Genomic DNA, 20,237 nt, shown 5'->3' on the forward strand with positions numbered 1-20,237 from the left:
CCAGAGCCCCACAAAATGCATTACTCAGTATAGATCCTAATGCATTACAGTCCATACCAGTATAGATATCCAGCATGATTTTTTTCCCAGCTGAGATCTGATGTGTTTTCAAAGTGTTCCTTTTAATTTTTTTGAGCAGTGTATGTTCTGGTGTTTGGGACCAGATTTATTCACAATGAAACCAAAACCTTTCAGTTTCCTATGTAGCCATGCAGATGTGGCCATCCCTGCGACAGATTTCTGCCATAAAACTGGAGAGAGGACGACTAATAGGGAAAGACCTAAATACCCTCCCAGTAGCCAGCATCAGGTGGAAACTGCTGGGAGACTCCCTCTGGTGGACATTTGCATTACAGCCTTCTGCTCTGGGAAGCACAGAGCCACCAGTAGGTGATTCAGGGTCTGACAAGCTGCTTGCCATCCCTGTACAGCAGAGCTTAGACTGGAAGAGAGAGATGCAAGCACAAGGTTGTGATGCACTGTAAACAATGGGTTTGCTGGTTGGAGGAGAGAACAGAGTGACAGAAAAGTGCATCAGTCTGCTGCTTCTCCATTCTCTGTCCAATCACAGGCTGAGGGAGGAGATAATTGCAACAGAGGGGAAAAAATACAGGTCTCCATTTCTGAGCAGTTTTTCCTTCCCCCCCCCCCCCCCCCCTGAATGGTGTGAATCTCAGGACTGGATGGGCAGAATTACAAATCCTTTGGTAGATAAAATGGCTCTCAGATACATAATTTTATCGAGTGTTTTGATTAATGTTCCTGGCATAATATAGCTAAAGTGTTTCTGAGCTCCGCCCTCTGTGGTTCCGGTTGCACCATTGTAGCTGCGTCTTTTTTCAAGACTTGCCCACTGGTGACATGCCAAAAAAACAATAGGTGAGGCCAGATACTAAATGTCTGCACAGAATGCATAGACACATTGCAGTATAAGGACAAATTTAGGTTTTGAGGAACAGATGGGGTCAATGTGCTTGTGGTTCTGGGTGGAGTTGTTCTTTAAGGCTTTTTTTTTTTTTTGTAGGAATAAAGACTTCCAGGAGGTGTGCCTAGAAAAAGATGGCGAAACCGTTCTGCGTTTTGCTGCCGCCTACGGCTTCCGAAACATCCAGAATATGGTGCTGAAACTGCGAAAGGGGAAGTTCCACTATCACTTCGTGGAGGTCCTGGCCTGTCCCGGAGGTAGGTGGTTAGGGGAGCTCTTTTTGCCGCTTCACTTACTGAGGCAGCCATTGTATAATAGAGGGGGGGGGGGGTGTTTCAGAAAACCGGCCCAGCAGGCTCATCGGTATTTTAAGTCTCCTTGTTTTTCATCATGGCGGCTTTCCTTTTGGGTTGGGGCGATGGGTACGCCAAGTGTTCTGTACAGCTGGTCCTGAGTGGGGCAGCCATTGGCTCCTGGTGGGACCTGGTGCTGGGCAATGTAAAGACCCGAAGGTCTGAATCCGAAGCCCGACTTTATGAGATTGCTCGGAAGAGCACACGGAGCTTTACAGTTTGGTGTTTCTGCCTGTCACTTGTAGGGCAGCCCATTCATTTCAGTCGGCTGCCCTACGAGCCAGAATTGTGGAAACCAAATCCCTGACCCTTTATTTATTGACAGATGGAGCTTTCTTTTAGTGCTATTTATTCACCACTGGGGTTTTTATTTTTTGCTTAACAAACAAAGAAAAAAAAAATGTTTTTCCTATTCACAAAATTTTATAATAGAAACAAAGTACTTTTTCCCTTCACTGATGGGGATGGGTGCAGAGGGGCGCTGATGGGGCTGCACGGATGGGGTGGCTTGGATGGGGCTGCACTGAAAAGCAGGGCGCTGATGGGGCTGCACGGATGGGCGCTGATGGGGCTGCACGGATGGGGTGGCTTGGATGGGGCTGCACTGAAAAGCAGGGCGCTGATGGGGCTGCACGGATGGGCGCTGATGGGGCTGCACGGATGGGGTGGCTTGGATGGGGCTGCACTGAAAAGCAGGGTGCTGATGGGGCTGCATTGTTGGGTGCTGAGGGGGCTGCACTGAAAAGCAGGGCACTGGTGATCCGTGCCCTGATTATCAGTGCAGATGTCCCCGCTGAGGAACGCCGGCTCCCCTCAAGCATTCTCAATGTGAGGAGAGGACGGCTGATAACTGCCATTTCTGGTGTACTCTGTGATGAGCTGTAATTGCACACAGCTGATCACATGGTAAAGCGCCTACATTGGATGTCAAAGTCAGTTTCATTGAGGGTCCAAAATGCATTATGGTCGCCCTCAAAGGGCTGTTGGTTGTATCTGTAAGACTAAATGTCCAGAGCACCCCACTCACCCTTAGATCAGCTGTCAAGAGCCCCCCCACCATCAGAAGTTTAGTTTCCCCCTACCCTTCCTTACATCACAGTGCACCCCCTTTCTCTTTTGCTGCTGTCGGGAAGAAGCCAAGGGTGGAGCTGGGAGGCAGAAAGTGCAGGGTCTGGAGGAGGACCAGACTGACTGGAGTCTGCTGAATGCTGAGACCAGAGAAGATGGAGAGGAGGGGGTGCTGGGGCAGCACAGAGAGGTGGATGATCTGTAGGAGGAGTCTTATCATCCCCTGCCTCCCCACTCCCCATCTCAGCAGTCAGCAGCACGGAGACCAGCCTCTCCGCATCGTAACGGAGAAGCGCAGGACCTGGAGGTGTTCTGTTTTGTTCTCTTTTCTGATGCTGACTGCTGAGACTAGGGGGGGGGGGGGGGGGGGGAGAGGCATAAACAAGGGGATTGCCCCAGCAGCAACAGAGGTGCAATAACCACATGAAATGGCCTGGAGGGTGCTCCCGCATGGTGCTGTGGCTGTTTGCTGCATGCAATTGTAGATGCCTTGGGCACCATTCACAATTAATTGCACCACCACGCGTCTGCTAAAGGGCAACGTGTTTCTCTGCGTGTTGGGAAAGCACCCAGCTTGGTGCACGTTCCTGACACCCACAGGTCTAAACTTGACCTTATCCCAAACCACATTTACCCTTTAAACCAGGGGGCTCCTAAGGGCCACTTTACTGTACTTCAAACTTTAGGGGGGGGGGATTGTGGACTGTGGCCAGCAGGAGTAGAGCATTTCCTGATGTCAGTGGGAGTAGAACAGTATCCATCTTTCTAGGAGGGGGAAGGGAATAGTGCCCCATTGCTGGTGCCAGTGCAGGGGAATAGTGCCCCATCGCTGCTGTCGGGGGGGGGGGGGGGGCGGGGTAGAGAATAGTGCCCCATCGCTGCTGTCGGGGGGGGGGGGGCGGTAGAATAGTGCCCCATCGCTGCTGTCGGGGGGGGGGGGGGGGGGTAGAGAGAATAGTGCCCCATCGCTGCTGTGGGGGGGGGGGGTAGAGAATAGTGCCCCATCGCTGTTGTCGAGAGAGTGAGAGAGAAAATAGTGCCCCATTGCTGGGGGGGGGGGGGGGGGGAGAGAATAGTGCCCCATCGCTGCTGTCGGGGGGGCGGGGTAGAGAATAGTGCCCCATCGCTGCTGTCGGGGGGGGCGGTAGAATAGTGCCCCATCGCTGCTGTCGGGGGGGGGGGGTAGAGAGAATAGTGCCCCATCGCTGCTGTCGGGGGGGGCGGGGTAGAGAGAATAGTGCCCCATCGCTGCTGTCGGGGTGGGGGGGGGCGGTAGAATAGTGCCCCATCGCTGCTGTCGGGGGGGGGGGGTAGAGAGAATAGTGCCCCATCGCTGCTGTGGGGGGGGGGGGGTAGAGAATAGTGCCCCATCGCTGTTGTCGAGAGAGTGAGAGAGAAAATAGTGCCCCATTGCTGGGGGGGGAGAGAATAGTGCCCCATCGCTGCTGTCGGGGGGGGCGGGGTAGAGAATAGTGCCCCATCGCTGCTGTCGGGGGGGGCGGTAGAATAGTGCCCCATCGCTGCTGTCGGGGGGGGGGCGGGGTAGAGAATAGTGCCCCATCGCTGCTGTCGGGGGGGGCGGGGTAGAGAATAGTGCCCCATCGCTGCTGTCGAGAGAGTGAGAGAGAGAGAGAGAAAATAGTGCCCCATTGCTGGGGGGGGGGGGGGGGAGAATAGTACCCCATCGCTGATGTTAGTGAAAGGAAAAGTGACAGGAACTTTGCCTTCCTGTTGCTGACAGTGGGGGGGGGGGGGGGGTAGGAGTAATGTCCCAAGGGCTGGCTAAAAGCAAGCAAAGGGTCCCATCTGGCCCCCGGGCCGCAGTTGAAGACCGCTGCTTTAAACTGAACACTATGTCAGAATTTACATTTTAAAGTAGATATAAACCTGACCACGACCCCCAAAACTAGGAGAACTAGGAGTGTATTTTTTTTTCCATGAAATCCATTGATCTATTCCAACTGGTAATAACTGTTTATTCCCCCCCCCCCCCCCCCCAGGTTGCCTGAATGGAAAAGGCCAAGCGCAGACGACTGACGGGAAACCGGAGCGGGCGATGCTGCAGGAGATGGAAGCTTTGTACACTCGGGTCCCGGTGCAGAGCCCAGAGAATAACCCCCACATTCAGGAGCTGTACGCTACCTGGCTTGAGGGCGCCGAGTCTCAGAAATCCAAGGAAACGCTACACACCAAATTCGTACCCACGCCCCAGAACACCGCGCGGGTGGACATGAAATGGTGAGGCCTGCGGACTCGTGCTGCTTCTATGCAATGGGCTGGGTGGATGCTGCCGGCAACCAGCGTGTCTTCTGCCCCTGGACAGGAGATAAAATGGCCGACACTGCGCCTTGAACAGGAGGAGCCCCCTGGATGAAATCGGATGAACCCGTTGGCTCACATAGACTTGTTATAGGTTCAAATTGCTGAATTGCATTTTATTTTATTTTTTTGTGCGCCAGTCTTGGATCAGTTCTAAGCCTTGTCCGACATTCAATGAAACTCCTAACCCTTTGCTGCTAGGTCCACCTTGTGGCACCAAGAAGGGTTTAATTTGCAGTGCATGTTTAATGTCTCTTATTTAAATGTAAATGCCTTATATTCCCCCCCCAGCCGTTGCTTCAAACCCAACCTTCCCGCCATCTTGGTGGAGCCCTCTGTCTACTGTGGAGGTTCAGATCTTGGTGGACAAAGTCGTCTTCACAGTTTTTGAAACTGCCCAGCTGATTTCAAGAAGTTCTACCATTTTAAAGTAGATCTCAAAGCCAATTTTATTTTTAGGATAGAGTTGGTTTTGGGTCACTTCCTGTACAGTAGATACACTCGGAAGTGCAAATAAATCTGTCCATTTCCATTTGGGGAGAAGTCAACTCTTCTAGAATGTTTGCCCCAACATCCTAATCTACTGCCAGCTTTACAATTTTGGATTCCCCATTACTTTCTGTCCTGGTGATACCAGTATAAAATGGAGATGGGGCATAGATGGCATTAAAAACCTGACGGGGGTACTAACACTTGCACATTACATCCAAAACTAGATACAAATTTTTGGCTGTAGATACTCCTTTAAGATCAATTAGATACTATTAATTTTTGTAAACAGGTGTGTGGGATACATGAATATAGTCTTCCGTCCAATATAACCCTGTTACCCTGATTGTAGGGGACTTGCCTTCTGTGTTGGTATTGGTGCTTGGATAATCCTGATTGTCAAGGACCCTGCTGCCTGACAAGCAGCCAAACAAACCAATAGATGCACATGAGCTACTGGCATTTGAGTAGTTGCCTTACAGCACAATGCTATGTGCCTGAAGATTGCCACAGAGCTATAGTCAACCAGTCACAGCCCCAGATGTCAGCAGCATCATCATGGTGGACAGGGGACATCAAGGTAAATAGAACTCAGTAAGCTGGACAGGGGTAATCAAGGTGGATCAAACTCATCATGGTGGACAGAGGTCATCAAAATAGATAGAACTCAGGTGGACAGGGGTCATTAAAATGGATAGAACTTAGTAAGATGGACAGGGGTGATCCAAGGCTGTCAGGGGTCATCAAAATGGATAGAACTCTGTAAGGTGAACAAGAGTTATCCAAGGCTGTTGGGTCCTCCAAAATAGATAGAACTCCGTAAGGTAGATAAGGGTCATCAAGATGGACAGATGGAAGGTTCTTTGACCAAGTTTCAGCAGGCTTTACCATGGCTGGAACACCCCACCACAACTGAAGGGCTCCATCTTTAGAAGCCTGCAAATTTTATGCTTGGGCATCTTCAGCCTGTTTTACAAAAATTATATTAAGAGAACCTTCTATGGTGCTTTGCTTCCTCTATATTCATTTCTTCTGTGTCATAGTTTCCTGTGCATTGAGGTGGCCATTTTGTTCAAAAAGTTCCATTCCCATCAGCACCGCAGGATCAGTTGACCTACCAAATAGAGGATTGAGTTAAAAAATGGCCATCCTCTACCCAGGTAACCTGCCTAAACGTGAATTCTGTGGTACTATTGCTTTGCCTTAGCCGTAGAAGTACCTTTTCCATGAACTCGATGCTGCTAACCCTACCAGCAGGAGCAATGGTACCAGATGTAGCACTCTAAGATGTTGGCACAGATGCCATCTGATTTTTCCCATATTGTCTTCGCCAGTTGCGTCCATTTCATGTGGTTGGTTGTACTCTCCATTTTATTTTCTCAGAAGGCTCAATGCAGTATTTGTTCTAGAAGGAGCGCGGGGTTCTGAGTAAATCCCGGAACTCCCAGCTCTAAGATGTTGTTGCATATCAAGACCATATGGAATCGTAACGTATTTTTGCGTTTAAAGTTGTCCATGTTTATTTATATTTTCTGTAATAATTTGTGACAAAAGGTGATTATAGATATCTTAGACTTGTCAGTGTATCCAAATATGATTGCATAGCTTTTCATACTATAATCATCCTCTCTGGACCTGGAAATCAATTGGTATGAACTGTCACATCAGAGACCCAACTGTCACATCCGAGACCCAACAAGGACATTCTAAGGATTTCTTACCAATTACTGGAAGGATACTTTTCATTTGGACTTCCCTCTCCTTGTTTTATGTCTGTTGTGTTTTTTATGTATGGTTCTTTTTTTTTTGTTTTTTGTGTTTTTTGTTTTTTTTTTCTGAATTAAATAATTTGAGGAAGCCTTCTTATGGGTTGTCCACTGCCTTGTGTGTCTATTTATGAGTGCACCCCAGCCTTCACTGGCTTTCCCATTTGATTGGGGAGATGTCCCTTCACCTCCGTATCCTATAGACCCAACTGGAATTGGGAATGGAGCTCTCTCTCTCTCTCTCTCAAGGGGAGGAAATTCCTTAGTCAGCTGTCACCGAAGGAGTTTAACTCATTGGAAGACTTCCATTTATTTATTTTATTTTTATTTTTTTTCCTCTTCTTTTTATTTTTTCCTAATTCTTTTGCCCCGGAGCAATCGTCTCCAATACGAGGGGCAATCCTCTCATTGGAGGTGCAGGCAACAGTAAAAACTTCATAAGTTTGCAAACCACTCTATCCAAAACCAAAAAAAAAGTAGAATTTTGGATACACTTTTGATACAGCCATCGTAAATGGGTAATTGTTGTTCCTCCTAATTTTAAAGGGATATTCCAAGCAAATGTCAACCTATAATTCAGCTTTTTCCATCTTGTAATGCAAAGTTGATCAGAATCTCTTCTACTTGTTTTCTTTTTTACGCACAGCTGATAGTGTTCATTTATTTTGGCTGACCTGACACTCTTATTATGGCCACACAGAATACAGTGCTGCTTCTATTTATGGGTTACCCATAGGGCAGTGCTCCTCTTACCATAGGTTACCAATAAAACCGTGCGCCTATAAAGTGTCTGGAAATACAGATAATCCAGGGACTTCAATTGGAAAGCTGGGCTAACATGCAGTCATTGGAGGTTGGCTGAGTTTAGATATCAGTGGAGCTTTAAATAACTTGACGAGAAGTATGGGAAAGGCAACCAGCTGTCACCAAGTGGTTCCATGGTGTAATGGTTAGCACTCTGGACTCTGAATCCAGCGATCCGAGTTCAAATCTCGGTGGGACCTGACCTTTTCTTCCTAAAGCAATCTCTTGGTCACAACTTGGACCTCTTGCTGAAACGTAACGCATACATGCAGCAGGGCAGGTGAACCTTAAATAAAGCTCAGCTTACACACACATCCAGAAGGCTCTGTGTTAATATCAGGTTCACTGTGCCCGACTCGCTGACTGAGCGGTCACCAACAGCTCCTGGTCTATTTTTGTGGTTGGGAGCAAGCAGGGTGAGCTGCTAATCATGTGGCAGCCAATCACAGTGATCACATGCTGGGGAAGCTGCCTCTGTTTCCTGGCATTACCACCCTAAAGAGTTGGTGGCAAAGGGATAAATAAAAGGAACTTGGGAGGGGAAATGTAGGAGTAGTAATGACTTCCAAAGGGCGGACGCCCATACAAGTAATGCCCAACCACTATGGCTGATTGGGCAATTGTAAAGATCATTTGGTGGAAGGGCTGATGTGGCCAAGGCTGCCTTGGGAGCTGGTTGGTACTTGAAATGGTACAATCATTCAACTCAGGCTCTGTTCAGACCTGTTTGATGCAGAAATGTGCACTTCACTGTATTGTGCGTTTATTTTCTAATGGCACCCCAACCCACCTAGCCATGGCACCACAATCGATGGTGACTTATTACCATGCATCATAGTGTGGCGTATTTAAAAAAAAAAAAGGCAAGGTTTATGTTGTGTATTTTTTCTTTTTTTCTGCATTAAAAGAATTTGAGGAAGTCTTTCATAGGTTGTCCACTGCTCTGTGTCTATGAGTGCACCCCAGCCAAAAATTTCCTTTCCATCTTGATTGGGGAGATTTCCCTTCATTCTGTATCCCATAGACAGAACTGGGAATGGAGCTCTCTCTCTCAAGGGTAGGAAATTCCTTAGACAGCTGTCACCAAAGGAGTTGTCCCCATTGGAAGACTTCCATTTTTTTTTTTCCCTAATTTTTTGCCCTGATGTAATGGTCTCCAGTACGAGGGCCAATCTTCCCAGTGGAGGTGCAGACCACAGTAAAAACTTGATAGGTTTGCTAAGCCCTTACCACTCTATCCAAAAAAAAAAAAAAAAAGTAGAACTTTAGAATAGATACACTTTGATACCGCCATTGTTAGGGGTAATGATTATTCTCCTCCTAATTTTAAAGGGATATTCCAAGCAAAAGTCAACCTATAGTTCAGCTTTTTCCATCTTGTAATGCAAAGTTGACCCCAACCTCTTCTACTGTTTTATTTTAATTTTTGTTTAGCACAGCTGATAGTGTTCATTTATTTTGGCTGACCTGATGCTCCTATTTTGGCCACACGTAATACAGTGCTGCTTCTATTTATGGGTTACCCATAGGGCAGTGTTCCTCTTCCCATAGGTTACCAATAAGACCGTGTGCCTATAAAGTGTCTGAATATAAAGATAATCCAGGGACCTCAATTGGAAAGCTGGGCTCACATGCAGTCATTGGAGGTTGGCTGGGTTTAGATATCAGTGGAGCTTTAAATAACTTTACGAGAAGTGTGGGAAAGGCAACCAGCTGTCACCAAGAGGTTCCATGGTGTAATGGTTAGCACTCTGGACTCTGAATCCAGCGATCCGAGTTCAAATCTCGGTGGGACCTGACCTTTTTTCCTAAAGCAATCTCTTGGTCACAACTTTGACCTCTTGCTGAGATGTAATGCATGCAGCAGGGCAGGTGGACCTTACATAAAGTCCGGCTGCTGCACATACATTATGTGTCCAGAAGGCCCTGTACTAAGAACATACCCACTGTGCCCAACTCGCTGATTAAGTTGTCACTAACCGCTCCCAGTCTCTTTGTGGTTGGGGGCAAGCTCCTAAGGATGTGACAGCCAATCACAGTGATCACATGCTGGGAAAGCTGCCTCCCCTTCCCGGCATTAACACTTAAAAGAGTTGGTGGCAAAGAGATAAAAGAAAAACTTAGGAGGGGAAATGCAAGAGCAGCAATGACTTCCAAAGGGCGGACCGCCATGAAAGTAATGGCCAACCACTATGGCTGATTGGGCAATTGTGAAGTTCATTTGGTGGCAGGCTGATGTTGCCAAGGCCACTTTGGGGGGTTGGTTGGTACATGCAGTTGTTCTGTTGAGACCTACTTGATGTGGAAATGTGCACTACAATGTATTGTCTATTGCCATGCCTTTATTTCCTAATGGCACCCCTACCCACCCAGTCATGGCACAAACAACCGATGGTTACTTATTACCATTCATCGTGGTATGGCATTTTGGAAGAAGAAGAAAGAAAAAAAGGGATGGGTGGGGGGGGGGGGGGGGTCATGCACTTTTTTGGTGTGATTTACGATATGGTAAGAAACCCATGCAACGCGTGTTAAATAAATAAAAAATTCTCCAATGCCACGGCATTCTTTTAAAAAGTAAGCGCTCTAGGAGCAGGAAAGATCGGTGATTGGGAGCAAGTCCTGATCATTGATAAAGATTAATGTCAGCCATACATGGAGTGAATTTCTTTCCTGAATTCTCCCATTGTCATCTTCTGGTGTGGGGGAGGTCAGGGGAAGCCATCCCTGCCAGGAGAAGACGGTGATTATTTATAACGGCCGCTAGCAGTAATTGCAGGTAAAACCCAGCATGCCGGTTGTACCCAAGTTACTCAATTGATCAACTTGGTATATTCAGCCTGCCATACATGGTTTGAATCTCCTGCTGAACGAACCCTTTTCCTGCTGCACATATGTATTATGGAGGTGGCAATAGATTACGATCTCTTTGAATTCTGTGATGATTTCTGATGCCCATGGCAAGATAATAATATTTATATGTGATATATAGTAACCTAATATATATATATATATATATATATATATATATATATATACATATACATACACACACCAACCATGTGTGTCACAGAGGGCGCAGAAAAAAAATAGCAGCACAACGGTCAGTACTTGCTTATCTCCCCCTATTGACCCATCTATTGCTCACCTCTGTGCCCCCCCCCCATTCAAACCTCATCTCTGCAACCCTTGTCTACAGACCACCAATGCCCCCCATACACAGCTCACATCTTCTTCTCCCCCTGGCCACAGCTCACCACTTCTACCCCCCCCCCCCCCCATTCGCTGCTCACCATTTGTCCTCCTGGCTGTAGCTGGCGGCTTCAACCCCCCCTAAGCCCGTCAGCAGCACACCTCTTCTTCCCCCTTCCCTCCTCAATTCTGCACCCCTGTCCACAGTTCCTTAGCACCCCCCCCCCCCACGACTCACCTTTGTACCCCCTGTCAAACAACTCAACTCTGCACCCCCCCATCCACAGCTTACACCCCACAGTCCACAAACTACAGCTTGTCTCTACTCCCCCTTCCCAATTTCACTTCTGCACCCTCAGCTACAGATTACCTCAATCCACATCTCTCATCTCTTTACCCCTCCAACGTTCATCTCTGTACCCTTGTCACCTCTAAACAACCAACCAACCCTCTCTTCCCAACCTACCAACCCTCCCTTCCCAACTCTTGCCACTGTACCACCTGCTACCCCCCCCCCCCCACTTTGCACAACCTCTCCCTCTTCCAGCTTTCCCAATTTCACCCCCCCTCTTCACAAATTAACCCCCACTATAGTTCACAGCTGTCACCCCCCCAACCCCCCACAGCTGCCTCTCTGCACAACCACTTACCTCCCTTCTCTCTTTTCCTTCATAGATTTCACTTACCTCCTCTCAATAGCTTGCGGTGCAGCTGTCATGGGTCCATTAAGAGCACGCGGACTCTTTTCCAACACAGTCTTGCCTGTCAGATCTGTGTAAGGCTGGACATACATTATATAATTTTCTTATTCAATTTCCTTTAGATTTACCTTCAACTATGTAGTGAAAGGGCCGGCCTGATTGCATATGAAGTGAAAGTGTTTAGGTTTGACCTCATATTATATGATTAATGTGACGGAACCGACCCACACTGTGCTTCCGTCTGTATACCGCTTCCTCCAGTCTTGAACTTAGATATTATACTAGACTAGGTGAGAGTTGCTTGTATAAGATCCAAAAGCCTTTATTGAACAAACTCACACATAATATATACTCCACCAGGAGGACAATCCCCCTCCTGATCAAATTACCCTAACAATGCAAACTGTAACCAGAAACATATTTAACCTGAGCTAATTAACTAGCCATCTGGACAGAAACAATAGGTGAATGGCAATCCAGACCTAGACAATGTTATAATTAACATGCTAATTAACTCAGCACTTCAACCAGCCTAGGTGACACAATGTCCACCCACACAATGTTGTGATTAATCATACAATATTGGCACTTTTCCACTGCAAGTACCGGCTTGGCTCTAGTCGGCCCTGCTTGGCCCGGTTTGCTTTTCCACTGCTGGTACCGCATGGTACGGTGTTGGAACGGTTCGTTATGGTACGGTATGGTTTGCTTTTCCACTAAAGTAGTACTAAAGTTAAGTGGGTGGGATAACAACAATTCTCTGACCAATCAGTGGCTAGTAGTGACTGCATGCAAAGGATTGTGGGATATGGTACCGGGTATGGTACCTCTTGGAACCACAATCGAGTAGGTACTGTTTTTGAGAGCCGTACCGTTCGGTTCCATGCAGTGGAAAAGCGCCGCCGTACCGTACCGTACCGTACCGTACCGAACCGTTCCTACACTATACCATGCGGTACCAGCAGTGGAAAAGCGCCGCCGTACCGTACCGTACCATACCGAACCGTTCCTACACCATACCATGCGGTACCAGCAGTGGAAAAGCACAAAAGCGAGCCGAACCGTTCAGTTCCATGCAGTGGAAAAGCGCCATATGTGACCCAATTATCAATGGGACAGACATGCTTAGCAGAAAACACATAACACCTCAATATACAGACAATAGCAGGAGACCACCAGTAACAGACTGTCCATCTCCTACATTGAAGAACATGGAACAGGGATCACTCCGGTAAAAGCACTTTCCCCAAATATCGGCAATATCAGTAACCTCCGGGGCCGATTCCAATATATCGGTGAAAGTGCATATCGGCCTTGCCAATAATCGGTCGATCCCTAATAAATACATATGTATAGATGTAGCTATATATGTGTGTGTATATATATATTAATATATACATTAATATTATATATATATATATATTAATATAACATATATTAACATAATATAACATATATATTAATATAACTTATATTAATATTATAATTATTATAATTAAAATAATATAATTAATTATAGTTATAGTAAAAAAAAAACTTTTTGGAAACTAGATTTAAAAAAAGAAAAAAAGCAAATACTGTATAAGCCAAAAAAATCCTGTCCAGTATATATAATAAAAAAAGGCAAACAAATAAATATGCAAATATAAGCCAAAAAAAACGAAACTGTTGGTACAGAGAATAAAAATAGACAAACTTAAAAAACAAATACTGTATAGGCAAATGAAAAAACAGTTTGCTACAGCAAAAAAAAAGCAAAAATGTAAGGAATAAAAAACAAAATTGTTTGGTATCCAAAAAATAAAACATGAATGAAAAAGCAAATAGAAGCCAAAACAAAATAAACTGTTATTTATATATATATATATATATATATATAATATTATATAATATACTGTATGGTACAGAAATTGCAAAAGCTCAGGTTCCACCGAGATTTGAACTCGGATCGCTGGATTCAAAGTCCAGAGTGCTAACCATTACACCATGGAACCAGCTGATGGAGGGGGAGATTGTACAGGTTTAGACTCTGACTTATCTCCTTCCTATGTATATAATCTTCTGTATTCTTCAACAGAAAGCCAATATTCCTAAATGATTGTAATATTGTGAATGGAAATGCGATGTTTCAAAAACACATAATAAGGTTTATTGATATGAAAATAGAAAAGGTGAAGGTCCCACCGAGATTTGAACTCGGATCGCTGGATTCAGAGTCCAGAGTGCTAACCATTACACCATGGAACCTCCTCTATGTAACTTTCATTATGGTATCTCCTTTAGGGTGGGGGAGGATTCCATCCTCTATGGTGGGGGAGGAGTCTATCACAGGGGAGGAGTCTCTCTCCATACAATGTATCCATTTCAAATGAAGTTCAAAGATTAACCCCTTCATGATGCAGGCAAAGCATAGTTACATAGTTACATCCCTCTGGCCCTCGTGTTGTATTGCAAAACCGTGAATCGGGCTCTTATTTTTACCACCCCTGTGAGAAATAAGGCTGCATGCGCGCTTTAGCATTCCGTGAACACACAAAAAAAAATGCATTCATTTATGAAACGTGCAAAACAAAGCCTGCCGGGCTTGTGGGGTGCATTCATTGCTAAAGGCACCCCAAACGCAGCAAAAAAAAACGCACTCAAAATGTTAGGAAATGCACAAATCCCAACGCACAAAAAGGTGGATGAGCGGCTTTTGCTGCATTTGTCGCAGGTAAGGCGAGCCGATCGTTTCCTTATAGGTGTGGGGAAAACACAAACATACACGCAAAAGGATTTTGCGCACGTTCCCAAAACACGAATATCAAATGCAACCTAAGGGCTCGTTCACATGTGGGGGGGGGGGGGGCAGGGCGTAAAATCCCGCAACTGAGGCACGCTTTTACCTCCCCACCCAACTGCTGCACCCTTTTGCCTGCAGAGGTAGCGCCTAGGGATGTACGCTGCCACGGCTGTCACTTTCAGTGGGCATAGAGCCCGCCTGACATGACGCATTCCAGTGTAAAGCCCCGTACACACATACCGATTGTCGGCCGTAAATATTCGGCCACCGACCGATCGGCCGAATGTCGGCTTGTTAGTATGATGCTTCCAACAGCCGACAGCGCATTTTCGGGCCGAACAGAATCTGTCGTGCAGGCATTAAAATTTTTGTTGTCCGTCACCAGAACGGCCGATTGTTCACCAGTCAGTACAGAATTCGGCCGACAGACAGCAGATTTGCAAGACTGGGCATGCTCAGAGAAGAAAAAGACAAGGAAAGTTAACCATCACATGACATCACTTCTGCAGTCGGCTGTTGTTGGCCAACAAAATTCGTGTGCAGTCTTTTGCAGTTTTCAACAGACAGGACAGCCCTGGACAAAAGACGGCCGATCGTTTGGCCGACGATCAGTACGTGTGTACGGGGCTTTAGGGGACATTCTGCAAGCGCCCCACAATTGCAATACAACATCACCTCACTGCCTGTCAAAGAGCAAACTCCAGAGAGCGCCCCAGTGTGATTGACCCCCAGAAGTGCAACTTTTAATATTCTGCGACTCATAATCATTTTTTTTTTTTCAGGTCCATTGCAATAGTTTTCAATGGTGGTAAAAGAAAATATGAAAAAAAAACTGCAGGCCTTAATTATGACAGCTAAGGTTCATATTTTGTAATATTCCATTTATTATATATTACTTTGAAAAGTTCTATAGCGTTACTCACTACATATAAAAATATCAGTTCCAGGGGCAGCCCTCAGCTGGTTCCATGGTGTAATGGTTAGCACTCTGGACTCTGAATCCAGCGATCCGAGTTCAAATCTCGGTGGGACCTTGTGTTTTCCAAATTCATATTTTCTCTTGCAAATATTTATTTTATTACGCCTATATTTGCTTTATTTTTATAATTATTTATTATATCTTTTATTTTTATTTTTTTATAGCAATTATATATATATTTATTTATTATTATAATTATTATAATAATTGTGTGTGTGTGTGTATATATATATATATATATATATATATATATATATATATATTTATTTATATATGTGTGTGCGTGTATATATATATATATATATATATATATATATATATTTATTTATTTATATATGTGTGTGTGTGTATATATATATATATATATATATATATTTATTTATTTATATATGTGTGTGTGTGTGTATATATATATATATATATATATATATATATATATTTATTTATTTATATATGTGTGTGTGTGTATATATATATATATATATATATATATATTTATATATGTATAAATATATCTTTATTATTATCTCATGATCTGTGTAAAAATTTGATCGTGTCAACTAATAGCAAACTCAAGAAAAACAAAAATTAACTAAAATATGTGCTAATATAAAAATTCAGAATTTTTAAAATTATTATTATGATTATTATTATAATCATATATATACAGTATATATATATATATATATATATATATATATATATATATATATATATATAATTATTATTAACACATGATCTGTGTCGTCTGCATCAGTAAGAAGTAAAGTAAAAAATATTTTTTGATCGTGTCAACCAATATCAAACTCAAGAAGAAACAAAGATCAACAAAAAAAATAATCTGTTCATTAGGCACTGATATAAAAAAAATATATAAATATTAAACTGGGTATATAAGGCTTATAAGGATTCTGATGTCTCTTTCTGGCACATCGCTCCGTTGGAAATTCTGAAGAATAATTTGATATTCTTCCCAAATTCCACATCTATGTGCCAGAATGAGACATCAGAATCCTCGCTGTCCTCACTTTCCGTACCTGATGACCAATTTTCCCACCAATCGCTATCGCTCAGTTCTTTAAGTAACTCCGTTTTGCTGTCGCTGTTTTCCAGTTCGTCTAAAAGAGCTTTTGCACGCGCAAAAAGAACGCTTTTTGGACGCCATGGTCGTTCTCTATTTTCCAGGCACAAAGCACTGGAAAATCACAGGCAGGGCACTGGAAAAGTCACCAAGTGAAATCTTGTGGTGAGATGGGAGGATACATTGTAATCCAATCACAGCTTTCTATCATCTCATTTGGTGGATTTATATTTTTTAAATTTGCCGCCGGTTCCACCCCCCTGCGTCACAACGCTTGCAGGGAAGGGAATCGGAAGACCGGTGCCGGCATCTGCTGAGCACAGAGCAGGGAGAGACTGTGAGGACTGCGGGAGGACGTCGGGGGATCGCAGGGAAGGTGAGTGCGATTCTGGGGTAACCCTGAGTGTGGTTCGGGGGTTACCACTTTTGGTACTGAAAATTAACCCCGAGCCACACTCAGGAATACCGCCAGGGAGGTTAATCCAATAGAAAACTTGTGGGGTGACATAAAAAATGCTGTTTCTGAGGTAAAACCAAGAAATGTAGAGAGGAATTTTGGAACGTAGTCCTGGGCTGGAATATCCGTTCACAGGCGCTATATTTTTTTGGAAAAGCCTAATATTCCTTTTTCTTCACTTTCTGTAAAGTAATAACAAATTTGAAACATTTTTCTTCATGTTTTGATTTGGAAAAGACTACAATGTTCCCAATGCATCTTCTTGTGTAGCAATGTCCCCGTAGGACTGCTGGAAATTGCCCTGACGGCTCCCCTGATTACCAGCACATCGTCATACCTAGATTCCACTCCTCGCTCCCGCGGGCTCTTCACAGTAATAATCAGTCTAGGGATGTTGGTTATGTTTGTTTATTTTGTAGTTGGGATAGGAGAAGGGAATAGTGGGATACTCCAATGAAACCATTCACATACAGTGTCTGACAAAAGTAAGTACCCCCCTCACATTTCTGTAAATACTTTATTCTATCTTTTCATGTGACAACACTGAAGAAATGAGACTTTGCTACAATGTAAAGTAGTGAGTGTACAGCTTGTATAACAGTGTAAATTTACTGTCCCCTCAAAATAACTCAACACACAGCCATTAATGTCTAAACCGCTGGCAACAAAAGTCAGTACACCCCTAAGTGACAATGTCCAAATTGGGCCCAATTAGTCATTTTCCCTCCCCGGTGTCATGTGACTCGTTAGTGTTACAAGGTCTCAGGTGTGAATGGGGAGCAGGTGTGTTAAATTTGGTGTTATCGCTCTCACTCTCTCATACTGGTCACTGGAAGTTCAACATGGCACCTCATGGCAAAGAACTCTCTGAGGATCTGAAAAAAAAGAATTGTTGCTCTACATAAAGATGGCCTAGGCTATAAGAAGATTGCCAAGGCCCTGAAACTGAGCTGCAGCACGGTGGCCAAGACCATACAGCGGTGTAACAGGACAGGTTCCACTCAGAACAGGCCTCACCATGGTTGACCAAAGAAGTTGAGTGCCGTGCTCAGCGTCATATCCAGAGGTTGTCTTTGGGAAATAGACGTATGAGTGCTGCCAGCATTGCTGCAGAGGTTGAAGGGGTGGGGGGTCAGCCTGTCAGTGCTCAGACCATACGCTGCACACTGCATCAAATTTATCATAAAGAAGATCTTATATACTGTACCAACATGGGATAGAGTCATCAATAACTGGCATGATATGTTACTGCAATTGTTTTGAAACAGCACTTGGATGTCTGACATTGGTATTTAACTCTTTTTAATGTTTTGTACAAAAAATGTGAGTTTTTATCTTAAAAATCTTTTCTTGGTGTGGTACATTTAAAGTCCCAGTAGTTTTTTTTTTGTTAGGAGTTGAGGTATTTTAAAAAATGATATGTAGCAGGTTTTCCGGGCCTGTGGCCTGATGTGGGTCTGCCATTGTTACCGGTTACCTCTCCAGCCCATGTGAGCTGCGGCCCTGGATGTAGAGACTGAGACATGGACAACTCCGGCATCTTGGTTTTGTTGTTTTATTGTAGATAAAGGGGGGTGGGAGAAGGGAATGAGTGGGATACTCCTTTAGGCTTCAACTATATACACTTGGGACTTTGTTCCTGAAAAATGCCCGTTGGCACTTCCTTAATGCCAGCTGGCGCCAGCCAACTCTCACTAACTCTGAGGATACTCCGTAGCTTAATAGAAGTGCTGAATCCTTGACTTAGAGTCCAAAAGATCCAGGACTGTGAAATTGTAGAACCACCGACACCATTACACTGCAACAAGTCACTAAATTCTACCCTCCTGCCCGGCTCTGGCTTGAGGTAGTACCTTGTAAAACTGTAAATCCCAACTGGCACACTCTGTACAATTCAGGGCCCAATAGTAGGCGCCCCCTTTAACCTTTAGCCTTGAATTCTTCGGGGTTCACTGTCTATGCACCCCCCTCTGTAACATCAGGGTCCTCAACCTAGGTACCCCCTTTCCACTAGCTGGCACTGGAACCCAGAACCTCTTCCGGAGTGGTCTCCTCTGACTCTAGGCAGACCCCCAGGGGCAATCCTCAGTACTCACTGGGACTGGACCCCTCTCGCTCTCCGCAGGCTCTCGGCACACCGGATCCCCTCAGCTCAACTCAGCTCTCTCTCTGGATTCTCAGGCGACACCCCGAGACATCCACATCCTCAGACAGGAGAGACAGCCGCACTCTCCATCCTGGGACTCTGCTCCTGCCAAAGACACCGGGTCATGTGCCACCCCCAAACTTATACCCACTCCCAGAATCCTTTGCAGCACAATCTGCCTTCTGGGGTAGTTACAAGCCTGGATGTGTCCCCTGATTGGGTTTCCTCCACTGCCCTATGAGAAGCCTCTCACAGGAGCCAGTGGGGATACTTCTCCCTTCAGCAGGCACATCTGGAAACCATGACACCCTGACTAGATAAATCACAGCCCTGCTGTTAGGCAGACAAGGCCCGCTATATCTTTACCTAGCACCTACCTGTAGGGTGCTACATGTACATAATTCTTATTTTATGTTTTTATCAATATTTAATAAAGCATTTGTAATTCTTTAATCATATTTGTCAATACCACACTTTTTGCATGTATGCCCCTCAAAGTCCTTGCTACATATTTGGCTGTTGAGTTTATGGAATTTAGGATGTGGGCACAGAGGCAATTCCTCCTATGGTGAGCAGTTTTCCTTAGTTATGTGGTGGCCACATTCTTTAAGGTTCTTTTTAACCACTTTAGCCCCGGAGGATTTGGCTGCTCAAAGACCAGGGCCTATTTTGTGATTCGGCACTGCGTGATTTTAACAGGCAATTGCGCGGTCGTGTGACGCTGTACCCAAATAAAATTGATGCCCTTTTTTTCCCACAAACAGAGCTTTCTTTTGGTGGTATTTGATCACCTGTGCGATTTTTACTTTTTGCGCTATAAACAAAAAAAATAGCGACAATTTTGAAAAAATAACAATATTTTTCACATTTTTCTCAAAAAAAATGTATATATCAAAATTTTTAACATTTTAGGCCAATTTGTTTTCTGCTACATATTTTTGGTAAAAAAAATCTCAATAAGTGGATTTTGATTGGTTTGCGCAAAAGTTATTGCGTTTACTAACTAAATTTATGTCATTTTTATTTTATTTTTTTTACTAGTAATGGCGGCGATCTGCGATTTCTTTTGCCGGACTGCGACATTGCGGCGGACAGATCGGACCCCTGACTGACATTTTTGACACTTTTGGGGGTACCAGTGACATTACTACAGTAAGCAGTGCTAAAAATATACA

General features: G+C 44.6%; 1 protein-coding gene across 1 annotated transcript in view; it reads left to right on the plus strand.

The window, feature by feature from the left end:
- Positions 1-5,118, plus strand: part of NARF (nuclear prelamin A recognition factor) — an 11,014-nt gene extending 5,896 nt beyond the window's left edge. Inside the window, exons 3-4 of the mRNA XM_082271486.1 lie at positions 1,025-1,182; positions 4,347-5,118. Of these exons, the coding sequence (XP_082127612.1) occupies positions 1,025-1,182; positions 4,347-4,588 (400 nt within the window). The 3' untranslated portion in view covers positions 4,589-5,118. The remainder of the gene's footprint in view (positions 1-1,024; positions 1,183-4,346) is intronic.
- The last annotated feature ends 15,119 nt before the right edge of the window (positions 5,119-20,237 follow it).

This window comes from Pelophylax lessonae (assembly GCF_965119305.1).
Source record: "Pelophylax lessonae genome assembly, chromosome: 11".
In the NCBI taxonomy this organism is placed as follows: Eukaryota; Metazoa; Chordata; class Amphibia; order Anura; family Ranidae; genus Pelophylax; species Pelophylax lessonae.